Raw genomic sequence first — 19,067 nt, 5'->3', positions numbered from 1 at the left:
TTCCATCCAAAGGGGAGGGGGGGCCCAAAACTGAGCTGCCTGAAGTGGGGAGGGGGACACTTGGAAACCCCCTGGCAAGGGGCCTGGATGATTTTTTTTTTCTTTTCCAGCTGAAATGGGGCTCCCCGCAGGGGTTGAGCTGCCCCCCGGGGCGGCCCGTTCCCCTCTGCAGGGGTCTGTTCTGGGGGAAGCCAGCTGCTGGCCCGGGGCCGGGCCTGGCTCTGGGGCATCTTTGCACCAACTTTTTCTCCCCCGTGTGCATTAGGCCTCAGGGTAGGGGCGCGAGGAGGGAAGGGAGGGGGTGGTGGAGGCCTGACTCCTCAGCCGTGACCACTCGTCCTGCTTTGAGCCGGGCCCTGCGCCGGGTGCTGCCCATGCCCAGGCTCAACTGGACCCAGTCCGGCCCCCCCCAAGACTCCTGCCCTCTGTCCCAGACCACTGGCAACTGGGGCTGCTTGGTTTGCTCTGGGGGGGTGCTCTGGGCACACCTGTGCCTCAGTTTCCCCCTGCACTGGGGGGACTAATTATGAAGCTGACTCAAGAGCCAGGTGCTCCAGGGGGGCTTGACATGGGGAGGTGCCCCACACCCCGGTCACGCGGGGGCGCCTGGGAGAGCTGGACTCCTGGGTCCTGTCACCAGCTGGGGGGGCATATCCCAGACTCCTGGGCTCTGGGGGGGGTGTGACTTTTCTCCCCTCGGCGTGATAATGGGGGGAGGGTGGGGCTCCCAAGGACCATGTGTCCAGGTGTGAACAAGTGTGTCAGGGAGAAGGGGGGGGCTTCACACCTCCGGGGTTTTATAGTGCCCCCTCCCTGCCTGCCCCGTTGGGGGGAGCAGAACCCACCCCCACTGGGAAACCATTAGCCCCCGGGGGGGGGCCTGATCCTGGCACCCCAGACCCATTTTATTTGAGGGGGGCAGAGGTCCCTGCCACCCCACTGCCCCCCAGCTCCTATCAAGGCTGGTGCCCCCCTGCTTTGGTGCCAGGATCAGGTTGGGGGGGTTCCCAGAGCGGAGGGAGACTCCAGGCCGCCTCGGGGGTCCTGGCGGAGCCCCCGCCCTACGGGGCTTGTCATGCACGCTCTGATCCCACAGGCTCCCCCACCGACGGCACCCCGATTCGAGGGCTGCCAGCTTTGGGGTCCAGCCCCCGGTTCTCGAGCAGTCAGACACCGCATGCCACCGGGGTGCTGCGCCCGGGGTCACCCCGCCATGCCCACTCCAGGGTGGCCCAGCCCTCCTGCCCCAGGGCCGGAGCATGCCCCCGGCCCCTTCCTTTCCCCCGCCCCGCTGTGCCTCAGTGATCCCGGCTGTGAAATGGGCATGTGGCAAAAGCCCTCTGTCCGGATCCTCTCGGGGCGGGGCGGGGCGGGGCGGGGCGGGGCGGGGGCGGGGCCAGCCCGGCCCGGGCTACAAAGGCGGCGGGAGCCGGGCGGCCCCTCACTCCGCGCCCCGGCCCCGCGCCATGGCCCCGCCGCTGCGGCCCGCCGCCCTGGCCCTGGCCCTGCTCTGCGCCCGGCTGGTGAGTGGGTCCCGGCCCGGCGAGGGGCCTCCGCGCCTGCGGGGTTCAGGACCTCTCCGGGGGGGGTCGGGCCCTCCAGGGTCGCTGGCGGAGGTGCTGGTGCGGGGACCGGGATCGGGCCCCCTCTTGAGTCCGGCTGCGGGGTCCGGGTGTTGGGGACGGGCCCGTGCAGACGGGGGAAGACGCGTGCGTCCTGGGAGTGACCCCTGTGCCCTCCCCCGTGCCAGGCCTGCCCGGTGAGGACCCCCTACCCCCCCGCAAGGACCCTCCCTTAGAAACCCCCTTTACTGTGATGCCCCCCTACAAGGACCCCCCCTCTGCTGTGATGCCCCCCCTCGGACCCCCCCCAGAGACCCTCCCTCTGCTGTGATGTCCCCCATAAACCCACCTCCGTACCTTCTGGGACCCCCCTGCACCACACTTAGAGACCCCCCCTTTGCTGGGACTCCCCTATACTAGGACCCCCTTCATCCCCTCTGCTGCCCCCCCTGCATCCTGCCTGTGGGACCCCCCTCCTGGGACCCCCTGCAGGCCTTCTCCCTCCATGACCCCCTCACTCCCTTGTAGCACCACCCTATGACTACCCCCCCGTAGGTCCCTTGTGACCCCCCCTTTAATATTCTCCCCCACAGCCTTGTTATAGGATCCCCAGCTTTGGGGGGGTGGTCATTAACCCATCCCTGGTCATATGGGACCTGGGGGGGCTGGCCCAGTGAGCATCAAGCTCCAGAGGGCTTTGTCATGCACCCATTTCACAGATAGGAGCACTGAGGTATGTGGCAGAAGTGGGGCAATCCCCGGGTGTTTAGTGGGGGGGGTCCGTTAGCTGGAAGACCCCCTCATGCCCATTGCTCCCCCCCCCGATCTCCCCCCACAACTACAGGGCACCTTCTCCCTCATCGTTGAGGCATGGACGGCCAAAGACCTGGAGCCCCCCACAGGTGAGCGAGACCTGCCCCGTGCACCCCGGGGGGGAGCCCAAAGTTGGAGGGGGCTGCGGTGGCGTTATTACTGCTGGGGGTGGGTCTGGGAGCCGGATAACAGTCCTACTACTGCTGGGGGGGGAGTTGGGGGTGGATAACCGCCCTACTACCGCTGGGCCTGGTGCTCCCGCAGGCCCCGACCCTGTGCTGCCCGGTGCCGTGGCGGTGGCGCGGGCCGGGGGGTGGGCGCTGCGCCTGCGCTGCCTGCCCCACGGCCATGGCCCCCCCTGCACCCCGCCCCGCCGAGCCCCCCGCCACGCGCCCCTTGACTGCAGCCCCCTGCGTGAGTATCCCAGCCCCCTGTGCCCTGGAGACAGCCCGCCCCCAGGTCCTGGGGCCCCCCCAGGAACCCCCTGCCCCCGTTCCATGAGGGGTGGTCTCCAGGGGGGTGCAGGTAGGGAGCCCCCCCACTGCCTCCCAGGTGCAGGGACTACGCAGTTCCTTGCTCCCCCAGATTGTGGGGACCCCCTGGGTAAGGGCCCCCTGCCCCCCAATTCTAGGGTGGTGGGGGATCGGGCGGCTGGGGTGGAGGTCAGAGGTCAAGGGAAGCAGGGGGGCAAGGGGCTTGGAGGGGGTGGAGGTTGGGGGTCCAGGGCTCATGGGAGGAGGGTCGGAGAGGTCAGGAGAGGAGGGTGGTGTCTCATGGGAGGGGGGTCAGGGGAGCTGGCCAGCGGGGCTGGGAGGGGGTCGGGGGAGGCTGGGGGGTTAGGGTGCTGGTTGTCGGGGTAGGGGTCATGGGAGCTGGCCTGGGGGTCAAAGGTGAAGGTCAGGGGGCTGGGACGGCCCCTGGGATCTTGCAGTGGTCAGGGGGATCTGGGGGCAGTGGGGTGGCTCGTAGGGACTTGGTGGGATCAGAGGGATCTGGGGGGGCCGCATCAGGCGCCCCCCCACCCCGCGCTGGTCCCCATGCCCCCTGCTCCCTGCAGCACTGTGCCCACCCGGCTGCAGCGAGACCCCCGCCCCCTGCCCAGAGCCTGGTGGGTGTCGGCGGGGCCACAGGTGCGAGGACTGCAGGATCGGGCCCTGCCGCCGCCCAGGGGGGTGCGAGTGCCTGGGGGGGGCACCCTGCCCATGCCCACCCGCGCCCACCCCGGACCCCCCCTGCGCCAGCCGTCCCTGCGCCCACGGTGGCACTTGCCAGGTGAGTGCAGGCCCCCCGTGCGCAACCCCCGGCACAGACGCGTGCGGGACCGTGCGCCTGCACACACACGTGTGCGCACACGCACACAGCGAACCCAGGTGTCTGGGCCCCCCAGGCTGCGCTGACCCCCGCCCTGTCCCCAGGAGCTGGAGGGCTCCTTCGCCTGCCGCTGCCCCCCCGGCTTCGCGGGCCGCACGTGTGAGCGCGGCGCCCCGGCCTGCGCGGCACGGCCCTGCTTCAACGGGGGCAGCTGCGCCCCACGGCCCGGGGGCGCCTACACCTGCCGCTGCCCCCCCGGCTTCGCCGGCTCCAACTGCGAGCGGCGCCTGGACCGCTGCGCCCCGCGGCCCTGCATGCACGGTGAGCGCGGCCTGCCCCGGTTTCCCCTCCTGGGACGGGTCTCGGGTGCCGCGCCCTGCCTCAGTTTCCCCTCCTGGGTGTGGGTATGGGGGAGCCCCGTCTCGGCCACTGATACCCCCCACCCCACTAGCTGGGGCATCTTGTCCTGCCTCAGTTTCCCCGCCCAGGGGCAACATGGGCTACCGTAGCACCCCTAATAGACACTCAGGGTGTTATTGTAGCACCCCTAATAGAGGCTCAAAGGGCCACCATAGCTCTCCTAATAGAGGGTCAAAAAGGGTACCATAACACTCCTAATAGAAGCTCAAAGGGCTACTACCCTAATAGATGCTCAAAAGACTACTGTAGCACCCTTCATAGAGGCACAGCCACAGTCTCCAGGTCCAGCCACCACGAGTCCCTGCCCCCACCACCACACTGATGCACCCCCTTTCTTTGCATCCGGCCAGGTGGCCACTGCCTGGACCTGGGCCGGAGCCTGCTGTGCAAATGCCGCCCGGGCTTCACGGGGCCCCGGTGTGAGGAGAACATGGACGACTGTGCCGGGAGCCCCTGCGCCAACGGGGGCACCTGCCTGGACGGGGTGGGCAGCTACAGCTGCTCCTGCACCCTGGGCTACGGGGGCCGGGACTGCAGCCAGCGCGTTGGCGCCTGTGGCTCCAGCCCCTGCCTCAACGGCGGCGCCTGCTACACCCACTTCTCTGGCCACGTCTGCCGGTGCCCGGCCAGCTACATGGGCGCCCGCTGCGAGTTTGAGGTCCCGCGGCCCCCCCAGGACCCTGGCCCTGCTGCCTTGGCCCTCTCCGGTGCCCTGATGGTGGCGGCGCTGGCCGTGGCAGGGGGTCTGGTGGGGGCTACGGCCTGGTGCTGGTGCCACCGGGGGGTTCGGGGGGCAGCCAGCCCCTGCCAGGGCCTAGGAACCATCGGCAACCTCCTTGCCCCCTTCAAGGGGTCCCCCCAGGACCCTGGTGTCCGGGACCTGCTGGGCTCCAAACAGGAGCTGCTGGAAGGCCCCGGGGATGGGAAGAAGCTGGAGAAGTAAGTGGCATCAGCTGTTTCTTTTTTGGGGGGGAAGGGAAGGGTTGGGACCTGTCCACTCCCAATGCCCCCTGGGGGTTGCTGTGCATTTGGGGGGGCACAATCCAGTATGGTTCCCACCCCCCACCACTGAATTAGTCCCTGTGGGCAGCCAGGGGAGCTGGTGTGGCCTGGGGGGGCATAGGTTATATCATAATAGCAGTGCCCCCCTAATAGAGGCAGCAGTGGGGGTACTAGAGGCAGGAGCTGGGCCTCTATTAGGGGCACTATGGTTTCCCCCAGCACCTCTACTGGTGGGACTACAACTCCTCTGTGGTGCCTTTATTAGGGGCACTACGTCTGTCTCCCCATCCCCATCTCTGTTAGGGGCACTAGCCCCTCCCCTCCTCCCCCAGCATCTCTTCTAGGGGCACTATGGCCCCCCCCATCCCAGGCCCAGGGGATGTGGGGTGCGCGTGCACATGCACATGCACTTGTTACCAGCTGGATTGACCTGCAGGGGCTATGGGTTGTGGGGGGCAACGCTTTGGGGAAGCAACAGGCATGGGTGCGTGTCCCACACGCCTGGGTTGTGTGTGTGTGTGTGTGTGTGTGTGTGTGTGTGTGTGTGTGTGAGAGAGAGAGAGACCTGGACACCTGGGTGTTGTGTGTGCATGTGGTTGTGCACATGTGGTGCACCTCCCCTCCCCCCCACCCTCACCTCTGCCCTCTCCCCCTCAGGACCCCCGTGCCGGGGGAGTCGCGCAGCCTTGCTGGTTTCCCCGCCCCGGGCGCCGTCCGGCCCCCCCACCCGCCGCAGCCACCTGTCTTCACCACAGAGGTAACTGGAGCCGGGGGGGGGGGGGGGGGGGGGGTCTGTGCCTGGGGGTCTCCATGATGCTGGCAGCGCCCCCTGCAGGCAGCCCCTGCACAGGCTGCAGGAGGCAATTGTGTACCCCAGCTGGGCCTGGGGGCTGGTGGCAGTTGCTCTGCAGGGGCAGCTGTGCAGGGAGGGGCAGGTCTGGGAGCTGGGGGGCAGCATGCGGAGGGGCAAGTCTGCACTGACTTGGCCCAGGTGATGATGCGCAACCCGGACACCCGGCTTCCCTGCGTGTGCGTGCATGGCACACAGAAGCTGGGGGGTGGGGTGTTACACCCTCATGCCCCTGGAGGGGCTGGGGGCATCGGGCCCAGCCTGGGGCAGGTGTGACAGGGGCTGTTATGGAGTGGGGCAACAAGGACTTCATTGACCTGCAGGGGGGGATGGGGGCATTCCCCTGGGCCAGGTGTGATCTGGGCCCTGGTGTGTGGGAGGGGGGTGATGTACCCTTATTGCCCTGCAAGGGGTGCTGGGGGGGGCACAAGTCCTCACCTGAGACAGGTGTGACAGGGGTGGCTGAAGGGTGTTTTACCCTCATTGCCCTGCAGGAGGTGCTGAGTGCTGACCTGGGGCAGGTGTGGGGGGGCTGTCATGGGACCCTGTCCTTCTTCTTAGCCCCCCCTCCCAGCCCAGCTGTGTTCCCGCTCCCCACAGCCCCTGGCATGGATCTGACCCCCTGTTCACACTGGTCTGGACTGGGGGGGTTGCCTTCCTCTGTAGCAGGGGCACGGCCGGGGCCTGGGGGCTCTGCAGGATGTTGCCCCCCACGGCCCCCCTATATCCCAGAGGCAGGTTCGGGGGCGATGCCTGGTGCGGCGTCAGGGCTGACGGTCGTGTCGCTCAGAGGTTCAATTCTGGGTTTGATTGGGCTGGTCCCGGACTGGAAGTGACCCCTGGACCCCTCCCAGCCCCTCCAGCATGTTACCGTACTTTCCCACATACCACGTCCCCCTAGACAGGTCGAGTCGAAAGAGAACACGAGTTACCATACTTTCCTGTGTACCACGCCCCCCTTGCCTGCCTGGCTGAACTCTCCATGCCCGGAGCCTGCGAGCTCTCCACTTTCACCCCATGTTGGGGAAACAGCCGTCCAGGTGTCGGTGTTACACTGCCAGTTCGGGCCGGGACCCCTTGTCCTTGTCTGGTGAGACACGGCCAGGAATCAATCCTCCAGAACCGTCTCTTCGCCACTTAATCTGTTATAAACCTTTTGTCCTGTCCCCTCTCCATCACCTCTCTCCTAACCCCACCAGGCGGGGTCTTGTTCGTCCCCCCCCTGCATAGCCCCACTCCCTCTCACTGCCCTTCTCTGGTCTTTCTCCCTCCCGTTGGAGGTGCAGCACCAAGTGCGGACCTACTGGGTACGTCTACACGTACAGATTTACTGTGCAGTAACCAAAACTACTGCGCAGTACAACTCTGCGTCTACATGTGCACGCCCGTACTGCGTGGTAAATATGGTGACTTATGCTGATTTGAGCATAAATTTGATACCACTATCAAACTTGCACCTGCTTCCTTAATGCGCAGTAAAGCACGTGTAGACGCCTTACTGCACGGTAACACGGCTTGTGCGGACTGAAGTGGAGATGACTTTAGGCTCACTTTAGCATTTTAGAGTAACTTCAGTCCCGAGTCAGTCCACGCACAGCATTAATGAGCTTTAACGCCTGCATGTGTACATGCCAGCATATTCCCACTTACTGCACAGGAAATTTAAGCTGGAGTAAATGCACAAGAGACACACTCACTGGGGTTGACGGTGAGGCTTTCTGTCTTGTTCATTCTCTTCGCCATCACCCCTGATGTTTCCATGGTCTTCTGGCGCCCGAACCTGCTGCCTCCCAAGTCCCTTCCCTGCCGCGTAACAGCTGACATGGAGCCCATCCTAGCACAGGCCCCATTCGTACAATTCCTGTACAAATATCTGATCATTCACTCGTGGCCACTCAAGTGGGGAAACTGAGTCGTGGGTCACCAGGGCCAAGCCCTGCAGGCACCAGTCCAGCTTCGGGAAGGGCGTGGGGGCAACGGGCTCCAGCTGCAGCATGGAAAACCGAGGCTGGAGAGGCAGTAGTGCATCCTGGCTCTGAGCGTGGTCCAGCACTGGGAAGGGTAGGGGTGTCTCCAACCCTGGAGTGGTCCAAGGCCTGGGTGGTCAGACCTGGGGCTGGAGTGGGTTCAATCCTGCCCTGCGCAGGGGGCTGGACAAGGTGTGCAGTCCCTTCCAGCTCTTACTCGGACATCCCCTTCCCCACGCCCGGGCCAAGGGACGCAGCCCCCTCTGTGACCCCTCCAGCCCCTCCTGGCCGCAGCAGGCCAGTGTCCAGGACACCTGGGTTCTTCCTGGGGGAGGGGGGTCTTGGACCCCTGGACTCTGCTTGGAGGGGTCTGGGGGGCCGGGTACACGTATCTCGGACACCGGGGTTCTCTGGGAGCAGCAACCAAGGACCTTTCCCTTCCCTCCCCCACCCCAAATCAGATAAGGATCTCCCATCTTCCCCTCCATGTGTGACCCCCCCCCTTACCACCAAGTGAGGGACAGGGTCTCGGGGACCCCCCTGCAAAACACAGCTACAAGGCGCTTTGCCCCAAGACACCTGGAGCCCCCCCCAAATCCTCCCCCATCTACCTGAGGGGTTAAATGAATTCAGGACACCCCCCAGGAAAAGACATGGCCCTGCTACAGGGGAAAACTGGCCCTGATTTCCCACCCCCAGGCCCAAGGTCTGCCCCAGGTGCATGTTGCCTGTGTGTGCTGGCGGCGCTTGCATGTCTCCGACGCTGAAAAGGCCCCGGCCTGGCTCTGGGCTGAAGCCTCCGGTGCTGATCTGCTCAGTCCCACCCAGATCCCCGCCCCCGCTCCACAATAAGCGCTATATTTAGTCATATATAACCCCCCCCCAAAAAAACAAAAGCAAACAGCTGCTGGAAATTGGAGTGTGCCTTATACGCGAGAGATACAGTAAGAACAGTTTCTGCCTTTAATGGGGGTGAAAGCAACTACCGTACTTTCCCAAGTACCATGAGAGGCAGAAGGAGATCCGCCCCTTATTTTTGACAGGCAGAATGAGGGGGCGGGGGGAAACTCTTGTAATAAGTGATATATTTTTCTCATATATAACATGCTCCCTGCCCCCACCAAAAAAAAGTCTGCTGGAAATCAGAGTGCATGTGGAGATTGGAAGGTGCGCTATACATGAGATAGATATATGGTAAGAGTAGTTTCTGCCTTTAACCAGGTGAAACCAACTACTGTATTTTCCCATGTACCATGTGAGGCAGAAGGCGATCCACCCTTTGTTTTTGAAAGGCAGAATGAAGTGGGGGGGCTCTTGTATTAAGTACTATATCTTCTCATGTATAACACCCTCCCCCCCACCCCAAAAAAACCCAGCTGCTGGAAACTGGAGTGCATGTTATACATGAGATATGGTAAAAGCAGTTTCTGCCTGTAGCAGAGTGAACCCAGCTGGCAGATCGGCAGCGGTATGCTGTGGCTGCCACAACCCCACGCAAGGAAAGACCTTGTTTCCCTTTCTTCGTGCCAAAACCGGAGCTGTCTTCTATATCTATATCAGAAATTACGGTAAATGTGTAGCAGCAAGGAGGCCCAGCCTGCTCATTGTTCTGCTCCCCGTGAACCGCATGTAGCTCTTACTTTCACCTTTTCTGGTGGAAAAAGCCAGCTCTTACCGTATTGTTGATATGTAACATGCAATCTGATTGCCAATAGCTGATGGGGGGGCGGGGAGCAGAGTGACGTGTGTTGTATGCATGAAAATACGGGCCGTTTCTTTGGTCCCTCACATGCAGAGCTTCCTTCCACCTTTTCCGGTGATGGGCAGAGCTGGCTCTTACTGTATTGTTGACATATAATGTGCACTCTGATTTCCAGTGGTTGGTTTTGGTGGGGGCAGAGGGCTGCGTGTGTCGTACGCATGAAAATACGGTCTGTTTCCTTGGTCTCTCGGGACATCCTGTGTACTGATTTGCGTTTCCCCAATTTTTTTATCATAAGGATCGCGCCTTCCTGGCTAGATCAGAGAGCAGCCGGGCAGGAAGGGAACCCCCAGGGGTGGCAGCTACTCCAGCCCCCTGCTCCAGGCAGGATCAGCCCCATCCAACCCCTCCCCCCACCCCGGACATGTTCCCGGTGGGATCTCGTCCTCCCGCAGCACCGCAGCCCCGTCCAACAGGGCCCAGGGGTGTTGCCCCAAGATGTCAAGAGCTCCTGAACCTGCCCTGGGTTTAAGAGGGGGGTTAAAAGCCCTTGAGATACCGCAGATGGAGGCCGTGGCCCCCACCACAAAGGAAGGCAACTCCCCCCCCGCCCCGTCTGTGGTGAGCTGAGCAAGGGCTCACATTCCTGCTGACCCCGAGTGGGGGGTAAGCCCCAGAGGAGGCCCGGGCTGCAGCCAGGCCCTGCAGTTCAGTGCTGGTGGGGGACGACCCTGACCCTCAGCAGCACGCGCGCTGTGCTCCGGGGTCTCGCCCCAGCTGGCCTGCAGGGTCTCGGGCACCTGGACCCTCAGGGTCTGGACGCCTGGGTCCTCAGGGTCTGTCTGTCTGTCCAGGATGCCTGGCTTTTCAGGGTCTGTCCATCCAGGATGCCTGGGTCCTCGGGGTCCGTCCGTCCATCCAGGACGCTGGGGTCCTCAGGGTCTGTCCGTCCATTCAGGACGCCTGGGGTCCTCAGGGTCCGTCCGTCCATCCAGGACGCTGGGGTCCATCCATCCGTGCAGGACACCTGGGTCCTCCGGATCTGTCCGTCCATCCAGGATGCCTGGCTTTTCAGGGTCTGTCCATCCAGGACACCTGGATCCTCGGGGTCCGTCCAGGATGCCTGGGTCCTTGGGGTCCATCCATCCATCCAGGACACGGTGGTCCTCGGGGTCCGGCTGCACTCCCCTGCGTCACTGTCTCTTTCTCCCTGTGTGTCCGGCCCGGGACACCCGTGGAGCCCAGGCCGGGAGGCAGCAGGGGCCAGGGAGGTGGGGGCCATCCTTCTTGCCCCCCTCGCTGCTCCATGGGGAACTCAGCCCAGCTGGAGGCCAGGAGGGAATAGCAGCCCCCTCCAACCCCCCTTCCCCCTCCCCTGAAGACAGGTAAGTCCCTCCTCCCCTCTTGCCCCCAACACAGGGAGCACAAAGAGTAATGGATGGGGCAGGCGGTGCAGGCAGGGAGCAGAAAGCAGAGCAGATCAGGTGGGGCACAGGGCAGGGAGCTGAAAGCAGAGCAGTCAATGGGTCGGGGGTGCAGGCAAGGAGCAGAAAGCAGAGCAGCAGATGAAGCTAGGGCACAGGACAAGGAAGAGGAAGGGCAGCCGAGGGAGCAGGGAGCCGAAAGCAGAGTGGCAGAAGGGGCAGGGAGCAGAAAGCAGAGCAGCTGATTGGACCAGACCATCCCTCCCCCATACTAGGACCCATTTTGGCCAGTCCGGGGGTGGTGGCTGGACACTGGCCTGTGGTGGGGGCGGGGGCATCACAGAGGCTGACCCCGCCCCCTAACCGCCCCTCCCCTCTCCTAGGTGTGAGGCCCGGACTGCCGGCAGCGGGACCCAGTGATGCTCTTGGATCCCGAGTGATTCCCGAATCTCTCGTCACTTCCTGCTATTTTTTTATAAGAGAACAAATATTTAATATTTATTTTTGCTGCTGGGGCGGGAAGACGTGGGGGGAGGGTGAGAGGCTGGATCTTTCCACCCCCCTCCGTGGGATGGGCCACTTCCTCCTCTATAAAGGAAGGAAGTCCCGCCCTCTTGCTGCCTAGCCAATGAGACGCCAGGAAGGCAGAAGCGCCGCCCCTTCCGAGGAGGCGGAGTCAGGCCGAGGCTATATGGACCTGCCTCCAGGCCCCGCCGGGGGTGTTTCCTTTCGGGGTCGGGCTCGGTGATCGGCGAGGGGGGGGGAGAATTAATTAATTGATGAGCGAGCGCGGTTGCTTGTCACCGGAGGGCGGGCGTGGCCCTTCGGCTGGTGTCATGTCCCGCCTTCCGCTTTGAATTAATAACGCTGGCTCCTCTTCCCCCGCCCCTTTCAATCAAATGCTTTCTAATTAAGTGATTGACTCATTAATTAATGAGAAAGGTGGGGGGGGGGTCATTCTCTTTCCTCATCCTTTCTCTCTCGTTACTAATGAATAGAGAAGGGCTCTCGGGCTCTCCCCTCCTTTCCCTGTGGCTGATCGATGCTTTTGTCGCCCCCAACGCTGAATTAACGGCCCTGGCCCCCGCCCCCCCGCCTGTTATTTATTGCTGGCTGGAGAAGGGGACAAGAAAGGCCCCTCCGCTGGAGTCGCCCCGGCTGCGGGTGCGAGTCGGCGTCTGCTGCCCGCGAGGGAAACCCACAGCTGCGGGGGGCGGACACCGGGCTCGCGTGCCTGAGAGCGAGGACGAGACTTGGACGCGCGGGTTGCGTCCGGGATGTCGGGGGGGGGTTCCATGCAGGCTAGCCCTCACTAGCCGTGTCGGGTGCCCCAGACAGCGCCCCCCCCCCATCCGGGAGGGTGCCAGCCTGGCCGGCTGGAGGCCCGGGCGGGGGGGCGGTGTAGGAAGCCGGTGCCCCTCACCCCGTCCGGAAGAGCTGCCCCGGAGCCCCACCTCCGCCGGCCGCCTGTCCAGGTGCCAGCTTCCGGGCTGCTTGGGGCATCCCCATTGGCCCCGAGCTCGCCGTGCTCACCCATTGGCTCCCGGAATAGAGGAGGGGCGGGGCTAGGGAGAAAGCCCCCCCCCCCCCCACCTACCTGGGCATCGTGGTAACCCCGGCGACCGGAGGAGGTCACATGGCAACCAGGTGCCCAAGTTACTCACCTGTCACCTGGTAACCTCCCCCCGGCCAGTGCCCGGGGGTGCTGGGAGCAAAGGGGGGCGGTGCCCGTGGGCCCTCCTTCCCTGCCCCCCCCGTGCCAGCAGTGAAAGGGTTAACAGCCGCCTGGCGGCAAAGGCGGGAAACTGAGGCACAGGCGCCGCCTCACGGTGCAGCCCCCCCGGCCGGGCCCGGGGCCCCAGGCGCTGGAGACCCCCCCCGTCACCCAGGAAACGGCCGCGGGCCCCGGGCGTCCCCACATCCGGGGGGGGGGGCAGGATCGTGTCCCGCGTCCGGGGCCCCCGAGGTTTGAGCCCTGTGACTGCCCGTACCCGGGGCACCGAGCCAGCCCCGCCCCCGCCCCCGGCCAAGGACACGCAGACGGACGGGCACAGCCGCCCCCGCCCGCTGCGGCCTGGTCACCCCGGCACCATGCGCGGCCTTCTGGTAACCGCCCCCGCGGTGCCCCCCGCCCCCACATATTTTTGCTCCGGCCCGTTACACGTTCACCCCCGCTCCCTGGGCTCAGGCCTCTGCGTGTTGGGGGAAGGGGGCCCGGTTCAGCCCTGCCCCCCCCCCCGGTCGCCCCCGGGTCGGTTCAGGGCCCAGTTCGGAACCGCCCCAAGCATCAAGGGAAACTGAGGCAGGCAGAGGCTGGGGGGGCCGAGTCACCCCCCCGTGCAGGGGCAGGGACTTCCCCACTCCCCGCCCCCCCACAGCAGGATCCTGTTCCCCCCCGCTGCCACCTGCCCTAGTGTGCTGGGGCGCAGAGGCTGGGGTGGGGGGCAGGAGCCGTTTCCCAATGATGGGGGGGTGCACACATGAGTGTGAGCACACATGCATGACCGTGTGCGCGCACGTGCATGTGTATACACGTGTGTTTTCATGCGAGTCACGGCTCGTCTGTGCTTGTGCGCACACGTGCATCCCTAACAGAGCGGGGGGGGGTTCAATGGGGCCAAACCATATGCGTGCATTTGCACACGTGTGGGCATGTGTGAGAGTAGCTACATGGGTGGCCAGTGCATCATGGCGTGTACACACAGCGGTGTGCACCTGAGCGAGCACAGTGGAAGTGTGTGTGTGGGCACAGCATGCCATGCATGTGTGCATGCAGTGTGGTGTGTGTGTGCGCGTGTACATGGGTGTGCACAGTGTGGGAGGTGTGTGTATGTGCGTGCACAGCATGCCATGTACATGGGTGCACAGTGTGACATGCATGTGTGTGTGCATGTACCTGGGTGTGTGCTCACAGCATGCCATGCATTTGCCTGTACATGTGTGTGCCCAATGTGGCATGCTTGTGCGTGTGCATGGGGGGCATATGTGCAGCGTGGCAGGCAGGAGCGTGTGCGCATGCCAAGGCAGGTGTGTGCACGTGTGCGCATGTCTCACGGGCCGTGCCCCCCCAGGTCTTCTTCCGCCCCTTCACCACCTCGGCCCGGCACTGCGTCAAGAACCGGGTCCGCGAGGTCCAGAAGCTCTTCCAGGTGAGGGGGGCCAGGGGCCGGGTGCCGGGGCTCCCTCGGGCCGGGGCCCAGACACCGGTGGCTGGAGCTGGAGCCGGGGAGGCGGGCGCGGGGGGGTCTGGGGGTGGGCCTGGACGCCTGGATGGGTTCCCCCCCAGGAGGACAGCGAGGTGCCTGTGCACCTGAAGGGGGGCCTCCGCGACATCCTGCTCTACCGCCTCACCATGGGCATCTGCATCTTCGGTAAGTGGGGGGCCGGCGTCCTCCTACCTTTGCCCTGGCCGGGGGCATAGAGGGGGCTGGGAGCCGGGCGCCTGGGTCCCCTCCCCCAGTCTGGGGGCTTGAGGACACCTGGGATGTGATAGAGTGGGGGCTAACACTGATCTGAGCCCCCCCTCCCCCCCAGGCTGCTGTGTGGGCACCGCATACCTGATCAAAATCTCCTACCCCCAAAAGAAGCAGTGAGGACCTGTGGGGGGGGTCCAGGAAGGTCCCCACGCCACGGACCCCCCCACCCTGATATATAAATAAAGTGCCTTGAAGAAGCTTGGGTGGGCTGCTGGATTGAATCCGGGGTGATGATTTGCCCCTTGGAGGGGCAGAAGTACTCCCTCCCCCCCCACCATCCCAGGGCCTGAGGTACCCACAGGACAGGCCCCCTCCCCCCAGGAGGAGGTTCTTATCCCCTCCAGGGCCCAGGCCTGGGAGGGAGGGAGGTCCTGGAAGCCCCGCCCCTCTGCAGGCCCCGCCCACCTCCCGGCTGTGAAGAGACAGGCCTGATGCTTCCTGTTTTTAATTGGGCTGAGATAGCTACAGACACAGATATAAAAAAAGTCACCTTGATGACATCACAGTGCCGGGATGACATCACACAGGCGGCACGGAAGGAAAGGCAGCGTGGCGGTGACGGGCACACTGGGAGGCAGGAACACGTGCACGCATGTACACACACACGGGCGGAGTCTCTGGCAGCCTCGCTGGCTCAGCCAATGAGAAGGCAGCAGAGGCTGGGGCGGGCCCCCAGCTGCTCCCCTGTGCCTCAGTTTCCCCCCCCCCCCGCAGAGCACAGGGGCTGCCCCCCATTGCCCCCACCCCGTCCTACCAATCACATTTGCATGCGAAGCCCCGCCTCTGCCACACCCACTGGCACCCCATGGCCCCCACCAGGGGGCGCTGCCTCTGCCAGGGCAGCAGTGGTAGGGCAGTTATCTGCCGCCTCCCCAAGGCCCCCGAGCAGGGCTGGAGACTCCAGGGATGGGGGACACGGGGGGCGACACAGGGCGTGGGGGGCAGCTCAAGCGTTGAGGATCTTGTTGGCCTGCATGTTGGCCTGCTGGATCCGGTCCTTGTTCACTGTGACCTGGGGAGAGATGGGGGTCACCCCCAGGGGGCAGGCCTCCCCTCCAGGCCCCAGAGGAGGGGGATCCTACTTAGCCACCCCGCCCCGTTCTCACCTTGTCCCGGATCTTGTCCACCTGCTTGTTCTGGATGTCGATCTCGTTGCCCACGTCCAGCGCCATGGAGCGCAGGTTGCCCAGGATGCTGCCTACCTGCACCAGGTTCTCCTCCATCTCATCCTCGCGGGCATCGTTCGTGATCCTGCAACATAGGGGTGCCCCCCCAGAATGGGGTGAGAGCAACCCTGCCCAGCTGGCAGCATATAACACTGGACAGACACACGGTCTCCCATCAGGCCTCAAACCAGGCGGCTCCTGCTTGGCTTCCATGACCTGCGCACACCCCAAGCCGGACCCAAGGGGTTTCCCATCCAGGCCTCAAACAGGGGATCCTGCTTAGCCTCTGGAAGCCCCCCCCGGGCCCCCCTCACCTCTGGATGTAGCCCCCAGTCATGATCATCTGCTCCCGGTCATCAGCCACGTGTGACGGCTGCGTGGACACCACCCCGTCCTGCGTGTTGCCCCACACGGCCTTGTAGGCCTCGCTGGCCTTGAAGTTCTTCAGCCTGGGGGGGAGGCAGGAAGGCTGGGGGAGATGGGTCTGACCCCTCTTTCTCCCTGGGCTAGGCAGGAGCTTGAGGTGCCAGAGTTGTGAGCTTCCCCACAGCAGTGCTCTGGTGCAGCTCAGCTTGGAGCTCTGGGGTTGCGAGCTTCCCTCCACCAGTGCCCTAGCGGGGTTCGACTTGGGGTGCTGGGGCTGTGAGCTACCCCCCAGCAGTGCCCTGATACAGCTCATCTCAGGGCTCCGGGATTGCGAGCTTCAGCCCACCAGTGCTGTGGCAGGGTCCAGCCAGGGTTGTGAGCTTCCCCCCCAGCAGTGCCTTGGCCCTCCAGGGGGCATGAATAACCCTTGACCCGCAGGGTCCAGCACCCCCCATTCAAGGCGGGGCTCCCGCTGCCCTCCCTAGTTTGGCACAGCATCTGGTGCCCCGCCCCCATGGGGAAAGGGGGCGGGGCCTCACTTGAGGCAGGAGCAGGGGCAGAAGCCGCAGCACTTGGCCATGTCCGTCAGGTTCTTCTCGGCCTCCTTCATGTCCTGGTTGATCTGGTCCAGGCCCTCGTCGATCCGGTCCAGCTGCTCTGCAGGGGGCAAAGGGGCGGGGTCAGCCCGAAGGGGGCGGGGTCCCCGCAGACTGCCCAAGGGGAGGCGCCCATGCCAGCCGGCGGGGGGGGCGCTGCCCCCTGCACACCTTGTGCCTCGGTTTCCCCCCCGCCCCTCACCTCCCTGCTCATCCAGCATGACCAGGATCCGGATGCCGGCGTCTTTACTCTGTTGGTGGGGAGAGAAAATGGGGCCCGACCGGCGAATGCGACCACTTCTGGCGTGGCTGGCAGCCACATAGAACAGGCCCCGGCATCGGGGACCCCCCTGCCTCCCCCCCAACCTCATCAGTGGCCCGATGCTTGGGATTCAGGGGCCTGCAGGCCGGGCGGGGGAGGGGAGGCCACAGGGGGGCCTGCCTCAGTTTCCCCGCCCTGCAGCTGTGGTGTGGTGAGCGTCCCCACAGCAGTGCCCTACTGCCTCCCAGCCAGGAGCCCAGGGCTGTGGTCTTCCCCGTAGCAGTGCCCATATGCCTGTCATCCGGGAGCCCAGGGCTGTGAGCATCCCCACAGCAGTGCCCTGGAGGGGGAGGCGGTAATACCTCTTCCACCAGCTTCAGCATGCGGCGGGAGCTCTCCAGAGACTGCGGGGGCAGAAGGAGAAAGAGGGGGTGGGTCCAGGGCAGCCCCCGGCCCCGCCCCGGGCACTGCAGCCACCTCTGGGGGGTAGCCTGGGCGGGCCAGTGCTAGTGCCTCAGTTTGCGACCTGCGGTGCATCCCCCCGCCCCCCTCACCTCATCCGTGACTTGGTCCACGCAGTTCTGCACCTCCTGGGGGTCCGCCCCCCCCATGCCGGCCGCCATCGTCCTGCCCGGGGCCTGCGGGGGCGACAGGGGGCAGAGCTCAGGGCGGGGGCAGATACCCCGCCGCCCCCCCAGTACAAAGCCTGGGGCAGCTGCAGGGGCAGGAAGCAGTTAAGTTGCCCCGATCCTGGCTGGGACCCCCCCGACCCGGATCCAGGCTCCAGCAGTGCCGTGCAGCCCCCCCGTAGCACATGGATCCGGGCCAGATGTGGACCGGGGGGAGAGCTGAGTCATCCCGTTGGGCTGGGGGGGGCACTGCGGGCCGCCCCGTGCCTCGTCTTCCCCCGCTGCAGCTCGGGCCGGACCGAGCCCCCGCGGGGCGGCAGAGCAGGCCCCCGACCCCCCCCCCGCTGGTTTCTCCAGGAGGGAGAAGGAGAAACTGAGGCATGAAGCAGCCCCCCCAGGCCCGACTCGGGGGTCTCCGCAGCCCCCGCCGGGAGAGCTTGGGGCCAAAAGTTGGGCTTGGGGCCTCGGGGGCGCGATTAGCCGCCGTCGCCCCCCGACCCGACCCGAGCCCCCTAACGAGACTAATTGCCACGTCCGGGGAAGCCCCCCGGCCTGGTGACACGCCATCCACGTATGACGTCAGAGACGTCGTGTCACAGAACACGACCGTCTAGACTTGCGTGAGGTGCGACAGACGGACGATCGTCTAACAGCGCCCAGCCAATCCCGGCCAGACGGGCCCCCCGCCCCCCATGTGCTTGCTAGACGCGGCTGGCGCCCCAGACAGCCCCCCCGCACCGCGCCGTCGGGGGTGCCAGCCGTATGCGTGCCAGCCTGGCCGGCTGGAGGCCCAGCTGGCGGGCCTGGGAGGGGTGGGAAGGGCCCCCCGGGCGGGGGGGGTGTAGGAAGGCTGTGGCCCCCCCAGAGGCCCCCCACCCCCTCCCTGCAGTCACCTCCCCCGACCCCCCCCCAGAAGTGGGCGCTCTGCCCCTCCAACCTGCTGCTGCTTCAGGCTCAGGATCTGGTGCAACAAGCTTCCAGGCTCCTTGTTTTTTTTGGAGGGGGGCTCTTGGCCCCTCCCCTGGGTCATCCCCATTGGCCCCCAAGCCTGATGGGCTGCTTGCTGTGCTTGCCCATTGGCTGCCAGGGTACAGGAGGGGAGGGGCTAGGGAGACAGCCCCCCCCAGGGCTGGTACCCACTCCCCCCCACTTGGGGATGCTGTTACTAGGGGCAACCTCCAGGCTCTGACGTCGCCAGGGTGCAGGGAGGATGGAGACTGGGCACAGTCACCGGGGCAACAGGCCCAGAGCAACAGGTCAGGTGGCTGGGCATGGTTGGCCTGGCACCCTGGTAGGGGCACCTGGGCACCTTGGTAACCCTGGTAACCTGAGGGGGGGTCATGTGGGTATCGGTAACCCCAGCAACCTGCCTGACACAGTCACCTGGCACTGTGTCCTGGGCAACCAGGTGCCCAGGTCGCTAGGTGTAACGCCCCCTACGCACCTGTCACCAGGTAACCAAGGCAACCTGGGCATCCTGGTATGGGCGACGGCGTGGCTAGGACCCCTTGTCCTGGGCAC

General features: G+C 65.1%; 2 protein-coding genes across 2 annotated transcripts; one reads left to right on the top strand and one right to left on the bottom strand.

Annotated features, from left to right (window-relative positions):
- Positions 1-1,397: 1,397 nt before the first annotated feature.
- On the top strand, positions 1,398-14,724 carry DLL3 (delta like canonical Notch ligand 3). The gene is made up of 10 exons (XM_090056156.1): positions 1,398-1,523; positions 2,407-2,464; positions 2,640-2,789; positions 3,433-3,647; positions 3,791-4,007; positions 4,457-5,045; positions 5,766-5,865; positions 14,123-14,200; positions 14,338-14,422; positions 14,586-14,724. Exons 1-10 carry the CDS (start codon positions 1,467-1,469, stop codon positions 14,642-14,644), a joined length of 1,608 nt encoding a protein of 535 aa, XP_089912282.1. The 5' UTR covers positions 1,398-1,466; the 3' UTR covers positions 14,645-14,724.
- A 554-nt stretch (positions 14,725-15,278) lies between these two features.
- On the bottom strand, positions 15,279-18,732 carry LOC149860315 (synaptosomal-associated protein 25-like). The gene is made up of 8 exons (XM_090056226.1): positions 18,484-18,732; positions 17,472-17,555; positions 17,280-17,321; positions 16,858-16,906; positions 16,599-16,716; positions 16,008-16,142; positions 15,634-15,778; positions 15,279-15,539 (listed from the first exon to the last, which is right to left on the bottom strand). The coding sequence occupies exons 1-8, from the start codon at positions 18,580-18,582 to the stop codon at positions 15,474-15,476; spliced, it is 738 nt and encodes a 245-aa protein (XP_089912352.1). The 5' UTR covers positions 18,583-18,732; the 3' UTR covers positions 15,279-15,473.
- Between the last annotated feature and the right edge of the window lie 335 nt (positions 18,733-19,067).

This window comes from Crocodylus siamensis, chromosome 6 (genome assembly GCF_052110815.1).
Source record: "Crocodylus siamensis isolate JL-2025a chromosome 6, ASM5211081v1, whole genome shotgun sequence".
Taxonomy (NCBI): Eukaryota; Metazoa; Chordata; order Crocodylia; family Crocodylidae; genus Crocodylus; species Crocodylus siamensis.
The sequence above is the reverse complement of the archived record's forward strand: the minus strand, read 5'-3'. Positions and strand labels throughout refer to the sequence as shown.